Source organism: Heliangelus exortis, chromosome 6 (genome assembly GCF_036169615.1).
Source record: "Heliangelus exortis chromosome 6, bHelExo1.hap1, whole genome shotgun sequence".
In the NCBI taxonomy this organism is placed as follows: Eukaryota; Metazoa; Chordata; class Aves; order Apodiformes; family Trochilidae; genus Heliangelus; species Heliangelus exortis.
The window spans coordinates 23,686,581-23,712,791 of record NC_092427.1 but is presented as its reverse complement, the minus strand read 5'-3'; the positions used below and the strand labels follow the sequence as shown (position 1 = coordinate 23,712,791).

At 37.1% G+C, this 26,211-nt stretch overlaps 1 protein-coding gene across 6 annotated transcripts in view; it reads right to left on the bottom strand.

Annotated features, from left to right (window-relative positions):
- The window catches only part of ZNF385B (zinc finger protein 385B), a 161,428-nt gene that overhangs the window by 85,430 nt on the left and 49,787 nt on the right, over nucleotides 1-26,211 (bottom strand). The window contains exon 1 of one of the 6 annotated variants that reach the window (XM_071747210.1): nucleotides 1,181-1,362. The exons of the other annotated variants lie outside the window; for them this stretch is intronic. Within the exon in view, the coding sequence (XP_071603311.1) occupies nucleotides 1,181-1,199 (19 nt within the window). The 5' untranslated portion in view covers nucleotides 1,200-1,362. Of the gene's footprint in view, nucleotides 1-1,180; nucleotides 1,363-26,211 lie in introns of those variants that run through there. 6 annotated transcript variants of the gene reach the window in all.

Here is a 26,211-nt window from a genome sequence, read left to right as displayed (position 1 = left end):
GAATCCTTATGAAATAGCTGTATTTAAAGTCCTGAAGCACCCACAAACTTGTCACCTGATACACTGAAAACTGAACAATTAAAAAAGACTAAGCTAAATACTGCACTAATCTTAAATTCTGCCTAACAAAAATATCTCCACAGGCCATTTTCATGCCTTTATGAAGCTAAAACAAGGTAACAGTTACCAAAAATTATCATAAATAGATATATATTGTTTTCAGTTAAATACCAGAGAAAAAAGAAGTACTTTTAAAAGCAATTGAATCCTGTGAAATAGAATTTGTCACAGCCCAAGGATGATCATACTTACACAAAACAGAGGGTATTTTGTATCATTCAATACACAGCAAATGAGCATTTGATTAGTATTTATTTCAACAACTGAAATAAAATACCAATGACGTTCCTCCAGACAAGGTTGCCTTGTTAAAAAAACCTAAAAAATATTTTCTGCAAGCTAATCACCTAACTATAAACAGGACTTTGAGGACAGAAGGAGAGCATTTATGGTTTTGATCTAATGAGGGATCCTAAGTGGAACTTTCTGAATTCATCAAGCATCTTTTTAACATTGCAGTTAAGCAGTACAGTTTTAATCTGGAACATATTAACATTTCATGAGCTAAATAATATGTTCTTTAAAATACAGATGAAGGCATTCCCTATTTCAAATGCTATTACTATTTATGGTTATTGAAACTATTATATAACCTAGTAACAGGATTTAGTGGCATAATGCTAGAAAGAAATTAAACGTATGCAACAATCAAGCATTACATTTTTACAGTCAACCATCAGTATGCTCACAAATAAGAAACAAATTTATTTGAATATTTAAGAAATACATGTCATGATTACCAACTGAACAGGGGAAAAAAAAAAAAAAAAAAGAGCAAGATAAAGTTCAAATGCTGATTATTTTGGCATTTGTATTTCTGACGTAAAGATAAAAAGTATCTACAAAAAAAATCACAGGCACCCACAGTGCTAATATTTCCTAATTCGCAGTCCCTAGATGACAACAAATGAATACAGCTTTCACTAATGAATTGCTATTAAAAATAAATAAGTAAAACAGTGCATGTATTTGTCCTCCTGCACTGCTGGAGCAAGCACACAGCATTCTATTATGCAGCCAGCTGAAAGACAGATTTCAACCTCCACATGGAATTACTTACCCAGAAGCATGTTTCTCATCAACAGTGACTTCAGGAGAATACAAAGTTCTACACAACAGATCTTGCAAATGTTCTCCTGAGCTCCTTTCTGACTTGGTGCAAGTTTTGAATAGGGTTTGAACTCAAGCTGCTGAGAAATATGCTTTGTGCTATAAAGCTGCTGTGCTGCTTTACTTCACTCTCATTGGTGAATGATACCCTTCAGACTATGCAGAAGTGATGCAGAGACAGGCAGCAGCTGGTGCCACCTTAACTTGAGGTAACAAAACCATAAAAAAAAACCCAAAACAAAACAAAAACAGCCAAAACCACTTATTGCTTCACTGAAGTTTTATGGTTATTTATTTTATCTCCCTTGAAATTGGTTTTAAACTAGTTAACTAGCTTTCACCAAGGGAAGAAACTCTTTACAACCCCCCTTTATTACTTAGAGGAGTCCAGTAATTCAGGAATGCAGTATCAAGGTAAATCTAAATAGCAGGCTATTTTGCAAATCTGAATGCCCTCTCATGCTTGATCACATCACAGCTGAATTTGTCTCCTTCAATACGTCAGATTTCCTTTAAGGATACACCAGCAGGGATGTGGTTTGGGATTTTTCTTTAGCTGAAAAGTACCTAAAGGACTAATTGGGACTTGGAATAAAACCACTTAGAATGCTGCTGCTACCATGGCAGGTATTACTGTCCACTAAAATCAATCACAGACTGCTTTTGCACAATTAAAATTAAACTCTGTTATGAACAGAGAAAAAAAATATTTTCTATTATAAAAGCAGAAGGCCCATGTCCTGCATCTTTTCATTTTGGGATGTCCTGAGTCAGAACGCCCCATCTGTGGTCTGCACAGAACCTGTGAGTCTTCAAAAGAATTTTTCCAAAAGTATCCCAATAAGGATACTTGATAGAGGGTTGGTTTTTTTAAACAAACAAACAAATATCAAACAAAACAAAAAAAACCCCAACAAAATAAAGCAAATAAAAAACCCAAATCAAAAGCATTAGGGACATAGTTATCTGATACAATCTGCAGTTATGTCAGATACTTCCTCATAGAGAAAATGGAAGAAACCTTGTACATAACAATTCCACTTCAGTGTTTTGTGTTAAATGTATGAAGTTAAAATTTACTTGATTTTTTTTTTTAAAGTAATAAGATGGGAGGAGGGGTGGAAGAGAGCTTTGAAAAGTAAACTACTTAGAACAAACTTCCTCATACCTATAAATACTAGACAAAATTTTTGAGAACAGATTTTTTACCCAGTCCTTTATAAAAGTGACAACACCCTTCTCTGGGGTGTGACTGTATGTTGACTCCAAGCAGCACATATGAAACTTCAGCTTAATCTTAATTTATTCTACAACCTGATACCACTTATTCTTTCTACTAAAAGGGAGATTAATTTGATAATTACCTGCCAACATGATCTGTCAGCAATTACACGATTTTTGCATTTTTTTTTTTAATGTTTAAAAGACAATGAAAAAATGAGGTGAGCATCACCGGCCGTAACACTCGTAGGAAAAAAGTGAAAAAAAATAATCAGATTTGACATTAAAAGACAAGTAAAAATGAAACCAAATTAAAAATAAACCTTTATGATTTTTAAGCAAATCTTGTGATTTTGGAAGATGTGACTCATTCTTGTTGCAAAGTTGGGATTGGCAACACCAAATCTCTGTGAAGCTTTATGTGCATTATATACAGACCCAGATGATGAATATTCCCAAGTAAATACCACATTCTCTCATGCTGACAATAACACCAATATTGTATTTTTTGTGATGTCTGAAAGATTTTTTTTTTTTTTAATTTCACTATTAACTGCAGAATAGTCTCACATGTTCTACAAGCACATAGTATGCTTATGCACTATAGAAAGACAAAATGGTAAACTGTATCCCCACCTTGAACTGGCAAGCAAGTTTCCTCCACTCCCTCCACTTGTTCAATAACTGTAATGTCTAAGTTTTTGGCAATGTTTAAAGATCCTTGCTAAATCCATTACAATGCACTAGCATGCTCAAGTTTAACCATATAGCTGGTTTGACCCACTCTAGCTCCCTTCTATTTCCCTTTTCCCTCTATAATTGGTTGAGTGTTTGGTTGCACTCATTAATCATAGTTTTAACATTTTAGCCAGCTCATATCTGAAACATGACCTCCAGGACATAATCACAATTTTAACTACAGATTTCTCTTTGTTTCCCATTAAAACACCTGTTAACTCCTATCTACTCTAATGCCCACTGTCTCATAAATTAGGACACCCCTTTTCTTTTCTCCAAAAAGGCCTCTTCAGAGATCCATAATCACAGATGGCCCCTTCACACTGCCAGCATCATGAGGCTGAGGGCATGCAATATTCTTGTGCAAGCACAAGAGGTGGTACAAGCACACCAGAGATGATGTGAGTGAGGAAGAAAGAAGAACAGCACTTTCTTTTGGTGTACCAGTCTGAGGTGATCATACAGCTATTGCATTGTAAGTGATGCTAAAGAGCTAAAGAAGCCACAAGGGAAGGATAGGTGCTGGAGGAGAAAGAGGAGAAATGTGGAATAGAGAGAAGAGAGATAAAGGAAAAGGGGGGGCGTAAACACAGTATAGCATGTGAGAGAAAGAATGGAATGAAAGGGCAAAATTTTATTATCAAATAACAGAAGGCAGAGAAGGAGAGGTGAAAAGAAAGCAAAAACATAAAGAAGAAATGAAAGTAAAACAGGCAGAGAACAAGGTAAATCAAATCAGACAAAAGCAAATGCATTCTTTCCCAGAAGACAATATGGTAAAACTTTCACTGCAAGTGTGGTAACCACAAATCTAATTAAGGGGAAGAGAGAATGCACACCAGAACCGTGGAGCAACAAGAAAGGAAAGGCCTCTTGAAGAGATTATCTGAGGGCCAGTGAACTCAGGTCTCATTCAGAGCAGCTCCCGTAGTCAAAGAATGAAGAGCTGACATACAGCTCAGTGAGTAAGATGCCCACATGGTGTCTTTATTTATTTAATTATTTTTTAAAACCAATATCCATGCTTTAGAGTTTCCCCCTTGTATTTCCCTAGCATCTCTCTCTCATAAGTGGAAGCTGGAGTGGTGTTTTCAGAGTTCATAATAGGTTACTTATCACTAACTAACAAGTTTTAAAACCAAACAAGTCACCCAGGATCCATCAACTACACAAAACATGGTGTTTAGAATTCAATTCTTTTTCTATTCTCTGTCCCCACGTTCTTCTTTTTTTTGAATCATCATGGTTGGAAAGGACCTTCAAGATCATCGAGTCCAATCGTCAGTCCTACACCACCTTAAGTACTAAATAACCTCCCAAAACACCACCTCTACCCATTTTTCATTTTTTTAAATAAACTTTCATTTTTATTAACTTTACCACCCCCCTTGGCAGCCTGTTCCAATGCTACACCACTCTCTCTGTGAAGAAAGTTTTCCTATCTAATCTGAACCTTCCCTGTCACAAGTTGAACCCATTCCCACTTGTTTTACCACAAGTCACTGGGGAGAAGAGGCCAACATTTGCCTCATTACAGCTTGCTATAGAGAGAAATAGTCTCCCCCTCAGCCTCCTCTTCTCCAGGCTAACAGCCTCAGTTTCTTCAGCCTCTCCTCATAAGAACTGTTCTTCAAACACCTATTCAGCCTAGTTGCCCTTCTCTGCACCCTCTCTGTCACCTCCATGTCCTTCCTATACTAAGGTCCCCAAAACTGCACACAGTACTCAAGGTGCAGCCTCACCAAGGCTGAGTACAAGGGTAAGACCACCTTCCTGGACCTGCTAGCCACACTGTTCCTGATACAAGCCAAGATGCCACTGGCCTCCTTGGCCACCTGGGCACACTGCTGGCTCATGTTCAGCCAGCTGTCAATCAAGACCCCCAGGTCCCTCTCTGCTGGGCAGCTCTCCAGCCACTCCGCCCCAAGCCTGCAGTGCTGCTGGAGGTTGTTGTGGACAAAGTGCAGGATCCAGCATTTGACCTTGTTGAAACTCATACTATTGGCCTGGGCCCATCGATGGAGCCTGTCTAGATCCCTCTGCAGAGCCTCCTGACCCTCAGGCACATCAACAGTTTCACCCAGTTTAGTGTAGTCCGCAAACTTACTGAGGGTGGACTCTATCCCCTCATCCAAATCATCAATAAAGATGTTAGACAGGAGCAGCCCCAGCACTGAGCCCTGGGGGACACCACTTGTGACCAGCTGCCAGCTGGATTTAATTCCATGGACCACAATTCTTTGGGCCCGGCCATTCAACCAGTTTTTTATCCATTGAAGGCTGTGCATATCCAAGCCATGAGCAGACAGCTTGTCCAGGAGAATGCTGGGGGAAACTGTGTCAAAGGCCTCGCTAAAGTGAAGGTAGACAACATCCACAGCCCTTCCATCATAATAAAGCCAAGTCTCACTAAGTAGACTGCAATCTAACATGCTCATATGTTGGTAAAACAGTAAAACTTATTTTTGTACAAGCCATTAATCATCGTTGCCTCAACTCACTTGCTATTTTGACACAAGAATTCATCATTATAAAGTCTAAATGACAGCAAATGTTTTAGGAGCCATCCTAGTAAGTAATTACTTCACTACCACTCGAAAGAGAGAGAATGACAAACTTATTTTCTGCTTTGGATCTTGTACTTATAAGCAATGGAAAAGAGGATGTCCCCATGCAGTATACCAGACCTCTATAACTCTTCCTCTTTATCATGAGCGCACAGGTTCTGAAAGACTCCTCAACTTTCAGTACGCAAACTGTTTGATTTGCATTTCTGTATAACCTTCAGAAAAATTTACAATTGAAAAAAATATGTATTTGGGAACAGCAAAACTTTAACAGTCATACATATCTCTCCCTCAGCTTTTTCTTCCAAAAAGTTCCATACATACACACTTGTCACAATGTTAATGATAAAGAGTTCCTAAATAATGTGAATGTTGGGGTATTACAGATTTTAAGGAGTTGCAAGTCAGTCCAAAAAGCACTACAAAACATCCCTTGATGTTTTTTAACTGTATGTATTAGAGTAATGCTGAGTGATGTCAAATTGCATTTTTTCACACTACTGAGTTAACACACACAAGTTAAAAAATCCTGACCCAAGAGATTACAGTTCAAGTAAGCAATACCAAAGAAAGATATGTGATAAACATCAAGTTTTATGTGTAATGAATTCAAATATCTGTGATTTTCCACAAGTCAAAAGCAAAGTATGTGATATTTCCTACTTTGTAGTAACAAATATTCTCTACTAAATCTGAAAGATCTGAAAGAGCAGGGAAAGAGTTATCACAGAAGATAAGTCCAAATGACATTACTCCTGAAATGTAGCAAGTTTTTTTAGAAAGAGATGACACACCGGTAAAAAAACCAAACCCACAAAGGCTTAACAGTCCAGTACCATCTGCAAAGCACTTTATCTCGAGGAAGAAGGAACACTCATGATCCAGAGATTTCCAAATTGCAAAAATTGCATGGTCAGGCTGAAGAAGTATTTCTGTATAAGCAGTTTCAGGGAGAAAGGGAAGAGGAAAAGGGAACAAGGGACAGGGATTTGGGTTGCTGAAAGAACTTCCTACAGCTTGTACAGGGGTAGAATATTGCAGCTTATGTTGTTACCAGTAAAAGCTACTACCTGATTTCTAAGGCAAGTATTTGACTTCACTGTTATGAATACCTTGAAAAAAATAAAGGATATGTGAGAGGAGCACTAAAAAGTTCTGAACTGATAATTATTTTTTTACAAATGAGCATGTTACTCTCTCTTGTTAAGAGATAATAGACATTAGCAAACCAATCATCAATTTAGATGACACAAATGGAAGCAGAGTAGGTCACAGTTACAGAAATGTTAGACTAATGGTAAAAAATGAGAAAGACATTTGCACTCGTGTGAAAGAGTAAGTAAGTTTAGGACAGCTTTCCGAGACATTACTTTGTTCAAAAAAAATCATTTGAATCCTTGCAACAAGTCTAAAAGCCTTAGGAATTTAAAAAAAAAAAAAAAAAAAAAAAAAAAAAAAAAAAAAAAGCTATAAGAAACAAGCAACACATCCCAGTATACTATAATATAGGCTGACAGCTCAAACTGCATTAATCCCCAGTTGCAAGGGCCATAAAAATTATTCAGCTGTCCTTTTCCCTCTCCCTGGAGTGTTTTAAATCAAAATTTTAAAGAGCACAGCAAAGAAAAAAATAATCTGTTGAACTGATTTGTTTAATTTACATTTTTAAAGAGATAATGACACATAGGTCAATTTGAAATTTATGCTTTTGGCAGGACAGGCCTTTTTTGTAAATATTATTCAGGACTGATAGCCCTGAACTACTGACTTGTTCAGATTTGAACAATCTGGGCTATGAACAGCCCCAGATTACCTTCTGATGTTGGAGTGCTGGCTTATAGAGTAACATCCTGATGAAAAAAAGAAACACAAAAAGAAATTAAACTATGCCAAGAAACACTTTCCCTGACTCACAGGCTCACTCACTAGGGGATCCTATTGGCAGACTTCTCTGAGGTTTAAACTCTGAACATAGAGATATTCAACTTTTTTTTTTTTTTTTTTTTCTGAATGGACATTCTCATTTAATGGCAAAGCACAACAGGAAGTTTCTACAGGTGAAAACACTTATGGCAAAATGCAGGGCTGGAAGGCTGTACAGTCCAGTACTAACCTGGGTATTTCAACAGGAGGCAAGTATGACACAGTGCAACCCTTAGCATTTGTGTTAAACCTGAGTTGTAAACCAGATGCTGAAGAAAGTGTCCTGCAGAGTTGCTTAACTGGTACAATCTAAGAAACACAGTTTCTACCCATACACTGTAAATGTGAAGTGAGATGTCTGCTCTTCTATAGACAGTTTATTGGCTCCAGTCTTTTCCCACACAGCCTCCAACTTGGAGAGGAATTGCATGTTCTTTCCAGGCTCCCTTCCCTTCAATCCTTCCTCTACGTTTGCCACCCTCTCTCAGTTTTCCTTCTTGTGGTCTTTTTGTTGATCTGTCCTTCCCTCACTTAATTCACATTGCACTGTGCATAATCGTGATAACATGGGCCTCTCTTTTTTTGTCTTTCTTCTTGCACACCGAATCCTTTTCCTCTTTGGTGTTGCTTGAGTTAGCAGCCATTTTGGTTTTTTCCTGGTTTTGAAGAGTCTCTCATTCTGGAGCCTCTGTTCCAATATTTCTGTATTTTTACAATACTTCAGAGGCAGATGGAAAGAAAGCACACTCTAGCATCAGGCAAGATGCATCAGCATAGCTATGTTGCAGAAGGGAGAAAGCTGTAAGGAACGGAGCCCCCTGGCACACAAGAATCCATCGCACTGTTATTTTGGACAAGGATGATGTGCTCAAGAAGATGACCAAGAGCCCTGCACAGGATGTGAACATCATTTCTGCATATGAGCAGCTGAATCACAGTGCAGTAGGACATGGTCTGTTGTAATAAATTCCCCCTGAAACAGGTGGATGTGCGTTAATCTACAAAAGAGACCGGTCTCTCAAAGTATGGTGACAAGTAGTAGCCCATTTTTACTTCAGCCTTAGGTGTGAAAGCCAATTAAACTGCTTAACTGGCACAGGACACAGAGCTTATTTTTCTTGGCAGCCAACCTTCTCCTTCTACAGTCATCCAATTGTGTGCATGGGCTTTGCAGAGATGGTATCTGTACAGACACATCAGAACTAGAAGCAGATTTGCACCTGTTAAAATCAATCCCAAAAGGTTTGCAGGTTCACAGATGCACACAGTTGTTTGAATGTTTCTGAGACTCTGTATTTATATCTACTACAAATACAAGCATATGCCTCCAAAGCTGTGTGTGAAAGAGTTGCAAAGTGTACAGATGGTTGGCTGAAAATTTCCAGGCTTCACATGGAAGAATAAAAAAAATCAACCCTCCCAACTCCAGGAACAGTGCTGCAGCACTTGGCTTCATTGCCAGACCTCCAGCTATACCATTTTGTTGGAAAATTCCATCAGTTTGGTTTGCAATGTACAAAGCTAACATTTCTAAAAACATCACGTGAATTGTGTAGGGAATGTATCAAAAATCACAGCAACATCTCAGAGCAATTACTTCATCTTCAAATGTTATCTCTGAATCACATTGCATTCAGTAAGCTTTCCTCATAGAAGGTTATTTGAAATGTATACACGACATCCTCTCTTTGCAATCTGGATAAAACACTAATCTTGCAGTTTTAACCTCTAAGCTTCTTGTTAGGTACTTTATCTGCCTTTAGGTATGTATTTAGGTATGTATTTCCTTCAGGGCACCTGAGATGTACTATTTTTATCCCTTTTGGACAACTTGTTCACATAGGACATCCTTTTTTTTAACAGGATACTCAGTCAGCTCATTCAAGTTCTCCAGAGACATTTAAAGCACTTATAGGATTAAGTAAGGTCAATCCAGTCATCTGGTACGAACTTTGATGCAACCTAATTTAATCAATGATAGATTGAAGTAATTTGGATTGGTTCAGTGAGAATGGCATTTCCACTGGTTATCTCGAAACAAATTTCTACGTTCTTCAACAGATTGACAATACTCAAGTCTGCCACCTTTTTGGCAAAGTACCAACATACTGCAATGCACAACAGGATGCATAGCTATGTCCATAAAAAAAAAAAAGCATTTTTAATTGCCAAATAAAAAAGGGATAAATATAATAAAATCTCTTTATACAACATGCATATGCATTTTTCCATTAAAAATCTCATTCAAATTAGGTTATTTCAATAGTATTATTGTCTAAATAAAAATATCTGAAGTGTAAAGCCATATGACTAATCTTTTCCTAATCTGGCGATTGTTCCTGAGGGCTATTTCCCTGTTATCTGCCACTCAACCCAGTTTCCAAAAGCACTGAGCCTCTGAAAATACACAGAATCCAAAAGAAACTGCAGATATTGTGTCCTTGGAAAACTGGGTCAGGTTTCTTTTTGAGACTTGCAATCCTTCAGCTTCACCTCAGTTAAGTCTGAGGTACCCTTAATGAAATCACAACTCAAACTCTCTTTAAATGAGTGGTACTGAACCACAATTGCCATTACACCTGCTTGTAACAGTACCCATTTAAGCTGCTATGACAGACCAGTTTCCTAATAAAAATATGGGCAAGATCTACTAATGTGGATGAAGTTTACATCAGTCCCACTTTTAAATGATATGAGACAGATTTTATTGAGCAAGCCAGTTTGCTAGGAAAGCTTTATGCATTGCCATACAAACACAATAAACATTCAGGAAGAGCTGAACTAAAAAACACTGAATGAGATAGACTGCAATATAGCCAATACCTCTTTTAGCCACAGAGCATTTAGGCACCTAACACCACTTAAATACAGTTTACTGGAAATTAGATTCCACTTAGATTGTCTTTGAAACATATGAAGGTTTTTGGTTTTGTTTTTTCACTTTGTCCTTGAAAAAGTACTCCAAATAAATCAAATGAGTGTTTAGTTTGGCATCTCAAATCATCAAAAATATGTTGCGTATGAGAAAATAACTGCTTTAGAAAGAAGGTTTCAAGATGCTTATATACAAAGCAAAATTAGATTTATAAAATTAAAATGTACAAAATTAAATGCCTTTTCCTCACAGAAAGGAAAAGCCTGTGCAAATAATCCAATGTCCTCAAATTCTACAAGGCAAGAACTTTAAACCCAGCAAAGGCAGTGGGAAGATTGTCAGCCTTGTTGCACAGCATATTTGTTCTCTCTTCAGCACGTTAACATACACAAGGAAGCCATTCTCAAACACATCCCAAGAAAGAGGTGGGAACCTCCTGAACCTAGAAGAGCAGCCTGACAGAAAATTTTTGCCGTATTTATAAATCAGACTTGCAGCTAAGCAATTGTTTCCCATCAGTGTACAAAAATGTGACAGAACTGCAGCAATGCAACTGTGAAATATTAATATTTTCACACTTAGAAACCAGCAAAACTGTAATTCGGTATTTTATTCTTGCTCATGTCTGAACAGTCACACAGCACTCTTTTATCTGTTCCTCCCAGTCAGTGTTCATTTCTGTCATTCAGCATTGCTAGCCCCTGACAAGAGAAAAACTGACTAATGCGACAAGTCTTGTTTCTGTGCCAGAGCCAGATTTGGATCTAGACTGAAACTTCAGATATAAAGAGTCAGAGCACCTTTTTCTCAGTCGTTCATATAACCTTTTACACAGTTACAGCAAGACTAGTACCAAAATATATCAGCCTGCGACCTTGCATCTACTTTTGAGGAAGACCAACATACTGGGTTTGTTTCCTTACAATCAAATGGAAATCTTCTATCAATAGAAACACACATATAAATAATGGAATAATATAGAAACCATGTCTAACATTACTGGCTGTGAGTCCAGACTCAAACACTGAAGAACTGCATAAAAAGAGCATCCACTTTCAAAATCAATATGAAACAAGTATGTTAAATTTTAATGAATTAATTTTTAACCCTGGATTCATGAGGGGTTTTATAAGCAGAGAGGGAGACATAACCATGCCACTCAGTGCACCTGGAGTACTGTGGATAGTTCTGGTCCTCACACATTAAGAAAAATCTGGACAGACCAGAGATGTCCAAAGAAGGGCCTTGATGATGATCAAAAGTCTGGAGGAACTGCTCTATGAGGAAAGACTGAAGGAACTGGGTCTTTTGTCCCTGGAAAAGAGAAGGCCTCATCACAGTATTTCAGAACACAAAGAGCAGCTTCAAGGAAGATGGAGGCTCTCTCTTCAGAAGAGAACTCCATGAGTGTGTTCAGAGAAGAGCCACAAAAATGATCAGAGGACTGGAGCACCTCCTCTATGAAGACAGGCTGAGGAAATTGGGGTTGTGCAACCTGAAGAAGAGCATAAAACATGACCTTAAAGAGATGGTTTCTAACTTGAAGAGGGGAGATTTAGATTAGATATCAGGAAGAAATTCTTTACTATAAAGACAATAAGAGACTGGAACAGGTTGCCCAAGGAAGTTGTGGATACCCACTCACTGTAAGTATTCAAGGCCCAGTTGGATGGGGCCTTGAGCAACCCGGTCTAGTGGGAGGTGTCCCTACTTATGGCAGAAAGGTTGAACCTAGATGATCTTAAAGGTCCCTTCCAACCCAAACCATTCTATGATTCTACAAAAAGGAACCACACGACAAAAAAAAAGAGCAAGGAGTAAGTTACACTGGGAGAGGTTTCATCTTGATACAAGAAAAAATATTGTTTACAGTAAGATCAATCATTCACTGGAACAACCTCCCCTTTGCTGGAGGTTTCCAAGATTTGATTGGACAGGGTGGTAGACAACCTCATTCAGGCTCCCCTTTTAAGGAAAGGGCAAACCAAATAGTCTTTCAAGGTCCTTTCCAACCTGGATAGTTCTCCAATATTGTAGTTAAATAGTTTTGCAAGAATATGTTGTGATAAAGGTTATAACTCTGCATATACATGCCAATGATACCAGAAGACTTATAAAAAAACCCACAATAGAGTAAAAAAAAAAAAAAGTCACAGGAATGTTGAATTAGCAAAACACAGTATTATCAAAGACCTCATCTCTTGTTCACCCTTTTTCAAAACAGCCATTGAAACTCTGTCATCATATTCAAGATTCTTCTTGTACACAGATTCTTCCTTAATCAAGTTCCACGTTACAGCCACTATATAGATGAGTTTTATCTAGTAATAGACAAGAGATCCAAACATACAATTCTAGAGCATAAAAATAACATCAAAAAATCTAATCAATTCTACACTCATGAAATCAACCTACCAGGGTAAGTGGTCATCTATACCTAACAGCCATCTGCTAAAGTCCAGGTGGACTATGTGAATATTAAGAGTTCATTATGTGTCCATAATAATGAAAAGAAAGTGCCTGTGGATTTTAACAAGCTGTGACAGCACCTAACATGCCATCCTCTGTGCTCCTGTTTCTCAGAGAAGGCTTTTTTTTTTTTTTAGTAGATAGGAATAGCCAGTCAATACTTCCCTGGAAATTACCACTACCCCTAAGACTAGTGTCTTATTATGGAAAATATTCAATAGCTTTACAAACAGAAAAGTCAAATCTTGAATCCTGTACTCATTTTGTACCTCCCATTTCTACACTGTCTATCCCCCAAAAACAGTAATTTGCTACAATAAAGCTATTATCAATTTTCTGCATAATACATTACTCTGCCACAAGTTATTTCCTCTTCCCTATCTCAGTCATGTGAGCTTTTATTATTGCAATATTAGTTACTGGTTTTACTTAAAATAATTTCCTTACTGTTATATGTGAAGATAAAGCAACATTATAGTAAGACAGTACATAATAAAATGCCAACTGCTTCTCCAAGCCCCTTATAACTGGTTTTAATTCCTTCCTATGCAGATGAGAGCTAGCACTAGCACTTATATTAAAAAAAAAAATAAATAAATAAAATTAAGAAAACCACAAAAAAAGCACAAAAATAAGTTGTCTTGAATGACACTAGTTCATTGTATCTTAAATGAGAGACTAGCCTATTAACATAAGAATCTACTTAAAAATCTAGGCATAGCCTGTTGCTCAGACATCTTCAAGAAATTAACCAAGAGGAGATTGATAAGAGTGCCTTTCAAACATCTCTACTACAATTACATTTAAGCATGTACTTGTCAATATTGATAAGATGGAGATTTAATACTGCTCATAGATTTTCTTTTAGAGAGAGGCTTGTATATACTATTATTAAACTCACTTGAACTAAATAAAAAATAATTGTAAAAATACAAGTTTCTTTTCCCCTTTATGACTTCTGTAAGTTTGTTGGTTTTCTTTATTTATGTTCCATGCTTGTACAAAACAGAACAGATGTTTAAGCATGCTTAATGACCTTCCTGAAGGGGACACTAATGTGTAAGTTTCCAAGAGGAAAGTAAAAAAAAATTAAAAAAAGATAATTAAATATAGTAATCACAGCTCTGGTCCTTTTTGTCAGTTATGAGTTCAAGAATCAGAGCTGCTTTTGTTTAATTAAGTAGCTGCTGAATTAAAATCCTGCTCATCTAACATCACATCTTTCAAGAGAGTAAGGGTAAAATATTTAAGAAAGTTTTCCTATAGTAGCCACTGGCAGAAATCTTAATTATGCTGAAACTATGAGATCTTTTTTGTCTTGTTTTTTCTTATCGTGAATCTTCATTCTGAAACGGATGCAATTGTTCAGAAAATTGCAATTACATTATCCCTTGGTGCCTCTTGATCTTATGCATACTGCTCTGATAGTTAACATTTATGAGACAGCAACAACCTCTTCATCTATAAAATGCCCAACATCCAAATTATAACAACATTATGTATGAAGGTGAAGGTCGCTATGCCACATGGGAACTGAAAATTGGAAAGTATCTTAACACTAGCTATTTTAAATGCTGCATAATTGCTTTTATGTCTAGATTTATAGAACTGTGACCATTTTAAAACAAATTAATGATCTGTCACAAAGGATCATGACCTCGGATGATTCTGCAGCCCCATTTCTACAGCCCTTCCCAAAAGTAGAACAGCTTCCTCACTAGAAAAATGTATCCAACAGACATGTGTGAAATATTCTGCCTTAGAAACCACACCGTGAATGCCACAGTGAGAAACAGCCTGGCTTAAGACCCTGCTCCTTTCCCCCCCTTCTTTCTCAAAAGAATAGAAGGGGGGATATTTCTATTAGCTACATCAAGAACTTCTATTAGGTAAGAGTAAGTATGTCTATTGTAGTTCCAGATGACTTCCAGACCATTAAGAGAAACATAATTTAACACAGATGAACTACATTTCAGTTTGGTCTGGATAATACAAATACATTTTCATTGATTCTACACTCATGCATACTAAAACACACAATAAAGATATAGAAAATTAACAAAATATTAAGAGTGGTTTTCATCTCAACATTACTTTCTCCTTGACTGGAGGCTAACAGGACCATCCTGCAAACTCTTCAGTCAAGTTTAGAAACCATTAACTCAAGCTACAAAGTCATCAAGATAAGAATAAAATCAATAGGATTGTCCATCTGGGCTCTTTTCAGATATGGCTAATAAGTCTCTGCAGCACATTCTTCCCCACACTGGTTCATTTTTATCCAAATATTTACCCTGGTTGCAATTTAACTTAAAGTTTGCTTTGCAAAGTGTCAGTGTTCTGGCTTTGACTTTAACACCATTGCTTGCATCTGGTGGGACTGCAAAGCTATAAGGCCTTGCTCAGCATACACAACTTCGCAGTCCAACATGGGTAATGCAGGGCTTAATAAAGAGATTGGGAAAATAATGCCCAAATAATGAAGGACAGCATGTGGATATTATAGTTATGACCATCATTTTACATAAAAGTTTACATTAGGTTTGATGTTAATTCATTAAACATAAATGCAGAAATTGGACTCTCTCAAAATCATAGAATCATAGAATTAGCTGGGTTAGAAGGGACCTCTGAGATCATCAAGTCCAACCCTTGATCCACTACTGCTGCAGTTACCAGCCCATGGCACTGAGTGCCACATCCAGTCTCTTTTTAAATATCTCCAGGGACGGAGAATCCACCACTTCCCAGGGCAGCCCATTCCAATGCTTGATCACCCTCTCTGTAAAGAAATTCTTTCTAATGTCCAACCTAAACCTCCCCCAGCACAACCTGAGACCTCTTGTGCCCTCTTGTCTTGCTGAGAGTTGCCTGGGAAAAGAGACCAACCCCCCCCTGGCTCCAACCTCCTTTCAGGGAGTTGTAGAGTGTGATGAGGTCTCCCCTGAGCCTCCTCTTCTCCAGGCTGAACAGCCCCAGCTCCCTCAGCCTCTCCTCACAGGACTTGTACTGGAGTCCCTTCACCAGCCCAGTTGCCCTCCTTTGGACCTGCTCCAGGACCTCAATCTCCTTCCTAAACTGAGGGGCCCAGAACTGGACACAGGACTTGAGGTGTGGCCTCACCAGGGCTGAGTACAGGGTCAGAATCACTTCCTTGGACCTGCTGGCCACAATGAAGCAACTGATCACTCCTGAACAAACCTACTGCACAGCCTGAAAGAGGGACTGGGCTCCAGATGCCACCAGAACTTGTGTGTGAGTTACTGGTGGGAGAGCTCTCATCAGCTGGTGACAAGTACTGGCATAGCTTATGTTCAGAAATTAAACAGCAACTTTTAAGGCACTTTGCAAAGCAGTCACTCTATCTCCCTCACTAGTCCTTCTGCCAGTAATGTGAGCATCAACTCGTTCATATTTCTCACATGCCAATCACTCCTTTTGCTGCCACTGACACAGGAAATTTCAGCCTAATGGTTTCTGAAACTCTCATAGAGTTAGAAATATGGAAGATAATGGAAATATCCTATTAAAATTAGTGTCTCAAACACAGTAGATCCTTACTATACAGAAACCTTTAGTTTCCACATGCTTAATCTGGATCAAGATGTTGTATTTTTTAGGATTAAGAATAAAGAAAGTTTCTAAATACTAAGTAATTATAATTAGTCACATATTAACCGACTACATGTATTTTATGGAAGTAATGAGTTACATTCCAGTACCATAATCATGAAGCCTGCAAAAATTTATCAATTAAATTAAATTCCTCTGAAAAACCATGCACCTGGTATTGTAAGGATTCAGGTCCTTCTGAATATTCTGTGTTCTAAGGAAGGAAAGAGGCAAGCTGTTACTCTAAGAAATGTATACTTTTAATAAATGTGAATGCTATTCATTAAGAGGATGATTAGGAAATATTCCAGAAAGTGTGCAAATATATTTTCTCATACATTATGTACATTTTGATGTATCTTCGCTTAAAGCAGCATGTAGCAATGCTACATACTTCATTCACATCAATTAATGGGAGACATAACACTTGTTTGAACTCATAACTCAAGCTTCAGCACTGTCATTCTACTCTTTTGAAACTATTCCATGCAATAAAATTGCATACAGTTAGGATAAATAAACTTTTAGGCTTCTAAACCAAACCTAAAACCTTTATCACCTAATTTGAAAGCTTGTATGTAACTATAGAGAGAAAGTAGTTTGAGTAGCACTGCCAGTAAATTTAGACACGCTAATAAAGGACAAGTTTAATTAAGTATTAAAAATAAAAACTCTTTTACATTACTGTAGAAATTCATTCTACTACTTTAGCTTTTATTTAAGCAACTTTGGTAAATGAAAATTGACAGAATCTACAAGCACATTAAAAGTAAGTAATTTGCCATCAACCGTGTAGAGCTTAATCATATCAATACCTCTTCACATAGTTTTTGCTGTCAACACATTTCAATAAAAATCACATCAGAGCCTTACTTAAAAACACATTAGCATTCTATCAAAGCAACAAACATTAAAACACTCAGAAGTCAGAGAATTAGCTGGCTGATGTGAGTGCTACGATCTGACCCAAGTTACACCAATTTGAAATGGTCTCCAAGCATGACATCTTGAAAACAAAGTTTCCACACCTTACTGGGATTTGCCAGGAAAGCTGGAGTACTACACTTCACTCATCGAACTTGCTTCAGTGTTCAGCCTTGCTCTGAGGTACAACCCTAGTGGTAAAGCTCTAGTGTACAAGACACTGCACTGCTTTTATTGCCTTTTAGTCACTGAAGAGAAACACGTGTTTAAAACACAAATCTGCAAGACAGTTACTTGAAAACTTAAAATTATGCTCTCAAGTAATGTGTTGAATTGCAAACTCAACTAGTAGCCAGATTAAGTCCTTGCTGAAACTCAGATGTCTGCCACTTTAACCATTATGCTGTTATGCATAGGGTTAACTATCATAAGTGTTGACTTCGAGTTTTCCAGTGAATTTCCTGATTTTCAGTGAATACTTTTTTTATCCCAAGACTAGCCTGAAGTACAGTTTTTAGAAAGAAAAAAAAGTGCATAATATGTTAACAGATGACTCGAGGCACATATAACACAAGAAACATGTTTTTTAAATAGAGATGTGTAAGCAGACATGTCCTGTGGTATCACATTTCTCTGATAGAATTCTCATTAGTATCTACTGTAGTCTATCACAAATAAATATAGTTTTTTACTTAAAAATCAGGACTTAATTAAGTCATAATACAAACTCTGACATTTTACAGGTTTCTGCCAATTAATAGTCATACACTAAGTTTAATGTTTACCACACATGTTTGAAGAAAGTGCAGTCTGGCTAAAAACAGAAGTTTCAAGGTCTTCAACTCAGTTCTTTGTACACTTCGGTCTTTAGCAGAGAAATAAGGAACACATATCTGGAGTGGAAATTGTTTCAAGACTCCTACTGGATAAAATACATGAGCCACATAAACCTTCCCAGAGGCGTGCTCAGTAGAAAGCAGCTTGGCAACAGCCAGTTATACAAACCTCTTGGAAATCTCACCAGCTGAAATGCATTCTAGATGCGGGACACATGGATCTGAAATTCCACCTTAGAGAGGTAGAATTTAGAAACTAATTAATAATGCTGGCCAGCATAATCTATTGCTTGTCCTCGTGTAAAAGCTTAGCTGTGCACAATACTTTTGTATGATAAACATGGAGAGATTCAGATTGGATTTCATGAAGTGGCAGCTTGATTGCAGCTACAATGGAATGTTTTATCAGACATCTAATTTTGCAAGTGGTAGTTCTCCTCTGACCAGTTGCTAAGTTGAGAGTATAATTGAGGGACAGTGAATATCTGGAAGGAACTATACACAACATGTTCAAAACACAATCAATCTACAAACAAGAACAACACTTCTTTAATAAACCCAGAATGGTGGAACCCCCTCCTAATAGGCTAAGTCCCAGCATACTAATCATGTGCATACCCTTAAGCAGCCATGGGCAGGTTAAGCTCAATGACATCCCAGAAAAAGTATTTGAGGAATAGACATCAACACCTGTCATGGATGCAAATCAGCCTGCCTAACTTCTATTTTCAGTGACGTGGTGCTTAACTGCTACATTTGGAAAAGAAAAAGAAAAATGTAGGTTTTTGCAAACATAGTAGAATGTTAAAATACATATTCAAAGCAAATAATTTTGACACAGTTTGATTCACAGAACTGGACAGAGATACAGGTTTTATTTGTCTGCAGGGGAAAAAAATAAAGCTGTCATCTGAACTCAGGTCATTTCACATAAGCTCTGCAATCTCTTGCACCTGAAGGAATGAAGAAAAGACTTTACCTAACATCCTGAACAGGAATGCAGTGACTGCTTTTACAAACGGAGCTAAAAAGCATCTTAGTCTTCCAGAGTATAAATGCACCATGAAAATACTCAGCAATATCCACTCCATCAGCTGAAGCCATCTTTATTCATGAGGAATACTCTCTGGAAGGAGGTTTTTCTAATGGCGTATGAGTCTGAAACTCTCCTGAGATCATTCCCAACTGACAAAGTTGGAAGCAAACTCAAAGGTTGATGGGGCCCACAAGTATTACTCAGTTGAAAAAAAAAAAACTCACAACCAACCAATTCAGCCTCAATGCCACAAGCACAAGAAAGATGCACTCATTTGTTATACCTAAAGCTCCCCTCCCCAGTAAAATATATTCTATACTTTTCTGCATTTACTTCATAAACCTTTCTTGTGGTTTCTTGCTGTACACAGGAAGGAAGAATTGCACACAAAAAATGTTCAGAACACCTCAAATAATTCTAAGGGCATTCAGTATGACAGTTCTGAGGAGTTTATAATACAATGAACATATTATAATTTTAGGCACACTTGTTTAACTCACACACCAACAACTGAAAAGTAACTATCAAACAGCTCTTTTTCATTTCTTTTTCATCTTTTTCATTCAAACAAAATTGCAGTTTTACTTATGGTTACTACACACAACTGGAAAAACTCCTTATTTTGAGCTTGCCCTAGAAAAGCGTCGTTACTTGAGTTAGTCAAAGATCCTAACACTACTTCAAAAAAACTTCCAGATGTTCCTTGAGAAAGATTTTTTTAGAAGTTTATGTAGATGTTTCAAAAAGCTTGCTTTGCAAAAATTACTTTTGAACAGCTATAATTAAGATGCCGCAATATCATATGAAAGACATCCAGTGACTTCAACCAGCACGTTTTTCCACCCTAGGTAGAACATGTAGTTCTGAATTCCTCATAGTTTCAAGCATATTTCCCCTGCCTAGGCAAAGAGGGAAATAAACTAAAATGACAACCAAATAATTTATGCTCTAGCTCTAAATTAATTGCAATTCACTGGAATCATCTATCACTGCTTAGATGACTTGTGTACAGCACTCCTCCACCCACCTCAGTTTTCTACTCTGGAATCATCTTAAATTATTTTTTAATTCTACATGGGCATATATTACATATGAGCATATATATCCCTATAAAATATTAAACATTGAAACACTGCTGATTTAACCCATTAGACAGAAGACTGATGACCTGAATGTGATTCTGAAAAATCACATCATGCTTTGAATCTGTTCCACATGCCCAGAAAACTGAATGTAGAGCTTTATTTCTTGATTTTTAATTTCTGTAATAGTATAATCTGCTTAGTTCAAATATCTTCCTGGGATATGCTCTGGCATTCATGTATTTCCTTGAAATGCATTCAGGTGCTTTAAGCATTTTTACTTTCAGACATTGCTTAGGACTTCCCTTTTCTGTTATTTTCATCACAGAAATGTTTAAAAGCATTTCAGAACTTTCCTGTGATACAGTCTTTACCACCTCCTATAAAAAAAAGCTGGTTTTCTTTATCCATGCCCTTTCTATATGACCTCAATCTCCTAACATTTGAAAGAACTGCATTCTTAGAACTGCTTAGGTCTTATTTTCTTTTGGTGTATGAGATTTATTACCTGTGAAATATTTTATTGCTTTATTTACTGGCTTCAGTGTCCTATTCTGGGAAAGAAGGCAGATCAGCTACAGGCACCCCTAAAGACAACGATGTTAATGACTCCAGCTGATGTTCCTACTTTTCCAGCCAATGGAAATGTGAGCCCTGTTCCTGCAAGCACTGCCCCAGCTCACTACCTGGAGCAAAGCCAGACATATACCCTGACCTGTTTCTCAAAGCTGTAGAAGACTACACTCAGTTGACTACCAGAAGTAATTTATGTTTTCCACAAGCAGGATTACTCAATATAAAACCAGGTCATCCATGAGACAGGAAAAGCAGGAAAAGCTTATTCTCTCCCAGGAAGTAGCTTAGGACAAAGATAGTTCCATTATGGCAAAATAACAATCAGAATCAGTATATTACTGCATACTGTTGAAGAATGTCCAAGTCATTCAAAGCCATTAATTCACTGAGCCTTCCAACATGTCTATTTTTTGTTCAAGCAGCACTAAAAATGAACATGCAAACTTTTGCTCACAAATTTGATACTCATAAAGCTAAAAAAATGTATTTTTTTTAAAGCAACATTTTGGAAATTATTCAGTTGCACACATCAGAAAACACCTTAACAAAGTTAATTTCCTTCACTTAGCAACATGAATTTTGCCATTCAGTTATCAAATAAGCAACTGATAAGAGAATCTGAAGAGAATTCATGCAAAAAATACTTATGGCTAAGAAATTTAATTTCTCCCTTAAGCATGGAGATAAAAATGCCAAACTTGAAGGAAAACATCTTGCTACTAGATCCTTCAAATTAGTGGGCCATCCCAGATATACCATTTAGCCCTGTCAGTGGTCATTTCAACTTCCTTGACCGTCTCCCAGATATTTACATTCTATTTATGATAAATGGACCAAATGTTTAATACTATTCCAACATCTACAGATCAAAAATAGTTTGACAGTATTTGACAGATTAGAAGAATGAACTGACAGCACACAAAGACATTGATTATGGTGAGCACCTTACAAATCCATGGTAAACATCTCTACATTTAAGCAAACGCATATTTTTATTTCCACCAATATGTTAGAGAAGATTAAGCAGCAGAAAGTTTGGACTCTGCATTTAACAATGAGGACTTGGAACTGGGTTACTGAAAATCTGGGTATATGCAACATGCACCAGAACCTCAGAGTTAGGTCTCTGACCACTTCCTATCTCATTCTTCATAACCTGAAAACTCATTTTCTAGGGGTCGTTCATTGATTCATTCTTCCTTTTCAAAAGCAAGTGCCCTTCTGGCACCCAAACACTTGTAAAAGGAAAAAAATAAAATTCATAGCAGTCGCATTAACATAACAACTACAACACATTTAGCCCTTTAAAATAAAAGCAACCCCGAGCAAGCCAAAGACTGTACTACAGAACTGCACAGATTTAATATGCAGCAAAACAGATTAATCTTCAGGAAGGCATTCTGCTTGCTCTTGTTCATATGTTAGCCATTTTTCTGCTGTGATACAACGCATGTTGCCAAAACAAACAATCACTTTCATGAGAAGTATCAAGAAAATCAGTTAACTTTACAAGACTGATTGTTTCTAGATCATTCTCTTCTTCCAATTTGCTCTACTGTTTCATGCACTATGTTTCAAAGCAGATTTTAAAATTTTGGGAGTAAGTCTTTCCCAGAATTTCCTATAAGACTAGAAAAACAAAACTGTGGATATTAAGACATGCCTGCAATACAACTAATCATTCAGTTAAGTGTTATAGCATAAAAGACAACAAGCTCTGAGTAGAATGCCTATCATTTGTAAAGATGATAATGACTAGTCCTATACCAAGACAAGGCTGAAGATTTGTTTTAAAAACAATACACACACAGTGTAATCAAAAATTGTTTCAAAATTTTCCTTTTGCTACAAGGCTATACTGAACAATTACAAGTTCTTTTTCATCTTGAAATCCAGTACCTATGTAAGATTTCTTTTCTAGACATTCATTGGCAGGCAGGTATTTTTCATTATATCATTATAATTCATTATATCATTTTTATTTTTAAGGGCATTTTACTACACCTTCATACTCCATATTCTCTTCTATTCTTATTACCATTTTCATACCCTATGATGAAGATGACAAGAAGCAGTGTAGATTTGACAGCCAGGAGTGCTGGAATCCTGCAAGAAATTACTATGCAAATGTGTCTGGGAGTAGATAACACTAATAAATATTTGCTGATGGGCTTTTTCCAGGTGGAATATTATAATGAAAACTCAACAGTAGTTTAACCCAAAGATCAGAAGCCTCTGAGGTACATGTGGCTGACAGACGACAAAAGAGGGAAAACATATGTGTGTTGTCATTTTAGATGAACTAAGCCAAGAACACTACCTTAGATGAAAATATTTTCCTTCCAAACTCTCACAATCTACAAATTCTGTATTTACCAAAAAAGAAGCCTTTTTGTTCAGCAGTTAGTAGTAGCTTCCAAAATGCTGTTACAAAATGCTCAGATACTCTTGGAGCTGAAACATGAAGCAGAAAAGGCAAGAAAAGATGACCTGAACATTTATAAACAAACACTTTTCTACATTAAACTTGAGGTAATTCTGCAGCTAAAGGAACTAAAGTTACAGGAAAGCACACATTTTGTGTGCTGTAGAAAAAAAAAATCAGTTTTAAACTATAGCACTAAAAGAAAAAATAGCTGAGAGGGGAGAACATTCTACAATGCTATTACAGAAAAATTCAGTTTAGATCACAAGAATAAGATGATGCTTCAGAAAAAACATCATCTAGGGTAACTACTACGTTTTGGCAGGGGGAAGTAGAGGAAGGGCTTACACAACAGAATAAAAAGCAGGCAATTCAGGGGTGAACAGCCCTCCCTGACATTCAGTGATGTGAGGAGAGCAGGATTCTTCTTCAGTTACAGTTTGAGTGTCTCAACTTCAGATGCTGCTACAAATTTAATTTTTTTTTTAAGTCAAACCATACTGTGATTACAGGTCCTAAGACACAGGACTGCAACATGGCTTTGGATTTATTCACAGACTGCATTCTCAGATACCTGAATACAGGCACATATGTAGATCAGAGTTAATCCTGATGAAAAAGTGAGAATAGTTTAGATAAGGGTCATGTTTGCAAGTGATACAGAAATTGCAGAAATACATTTCAAGCAATACTTAAATTCATAAAGCTTCTACAGGAGAAAGATATGTATCAGGGGAAAGAAAGCCATATTCTGGTAGCACACTCTTTGGAGTCAGAAATCCTGCACACCAAGCTTGCAATGTACTAGAAAGATTAGTATTATGTATTACACTCACAGTCTTAAAAGCAAGCCTGCTAAGAGTGACATCTTGTTAAGACAGTTCTGTGTAGCTAAACTGTAAGCATTTTACCTTAAGTAAAACAGGAAGGAATTAGTCATCTGGATAAATGAGCATGCTTATGCAGTGTTCCCCCCCTTACTACAAACTCCAGAAGAAGTCTCTGGAGAGATGGACAGGGGTGCTGGGGAGAAGCTCTACAGGAGTTAAAGACGTTCCAAGGATAATAGCATTAATACAACTATATGATATTGTCTCTAAACCATCCAAATTGAGTGGGAAAAAGACACTGGCTAATGGACATGCCTGTCACATAGTACTAGTGTGCCCCAAAATGATACTCAACAGAATTATTTACGTGGTTAGGTTACAGACACTCCAAGTCTGAAAACTCCAGGTGAAACTGTAAGAAAACATCTCTCAGTAAACCAGGGAATGTCTAGGATTGGAAGGGACCTTAAAGATCACCTTCCACTAGACCAGGCTGCTCAAGGCTACATCCAGCCTGGTCTTGGACACTTCCAGGGAGAAATCCATCATATATTCAGTGTCTTTACAGTCTGGTTAGAAAACAGACAGAAGATTCTGTGTTCCCTGTTTTCTGCATCTTCACTGAAGGTATGATTTAGATAAATAAAACTCTTTTAAATTATTACCAATTAGGTAAAATGATAAGCACACATTGCATAAAGGAAATCAGACTAGCAGCTTTCTACACCACTCCAATCCCCACATTGATACTAAGCTTCATGCATTTTGGAAAAAAAAAAAAAAAAAAAAATTAAACAATCAGTAAAATAACTTTGGGTGACCAAGGTCACTGAACATCCTGGACGGTATGAAGAAGCAGACACAGAGTTGCTGCACAGCTGCCTTCCAGTATTTAACACACATTTTTAGAAACAGGGACTGACTTCTATAGGAGAGCAAACCAAGCAGCATGTATCGTAAGCGAAGGATTTGACTGGGAAAACGACCATCATCTCACAAGTGCTCACTGAGAAAACCTTGATCCAGCCAGCTAAAAATTATCCAGAGGAGAGGAAGATACAGCACAAATTCAGAAAAATATTGCAAAGTATTGGGTTCGTGCTCCTAACTTGATTCTAGAGAAAAAGTGTTTTATGAACTCAATTCTGGATGAAATAGTATTTGTTAGTGCTAAGAGTACATTGTGCTAACTTTAAAAAACAGGACACAACAGTCCACTACTGTGGAGGCAAAATTGTCGTTCTGATTCATCAGTCATTGAGACCACTGATAAGAACCATGCTATTAAAAGAAAGGAGTAATACGTACTCTATTCAGATGTTACACAGTCTCTGCTTGTAACTGCATACTTAATACAAAAAGTGCTGGACTTTAAATCAAGCTTCCTTGCCATCTTAAAAGGAGAAAGTATCTAACAATAAGAGTTCTTCAATAGTAGGAAAGAAAAGGCTGATAACTAGAAAATTCAAACTGGCAGCAAGATGAAGTTCTTAACTGCAAAGGTAAAGGGTTATTTAAACAATTCAACAGTGTAACAAGTAAATTCACCTCATCCTGAAGTCCTTAAATTGAACCTGAATGTGTCTCTAAATAATGTGTTCTACTTCAATTGCAGATTTATTGGACTTAACAGTGAGCACTGCCATGTTAGGGAAAACAATTTCTTCTACTGAAGGAATTAATGCTGAGATTATTTTCTCTGGTATTGTCTAGGAGATAAGGCTCGGTGATTCCTTTGGTCCTCAGAGTCTATAAGCCCCAGTGGATGCACTGATTCTCATTTTGTTTATACCAGAGAAGTCAGGCTGGACCATACATGGCTTACAAATTTGCTGACTTCCAAATTTCTTGGTAGCAAGTTTGCTTT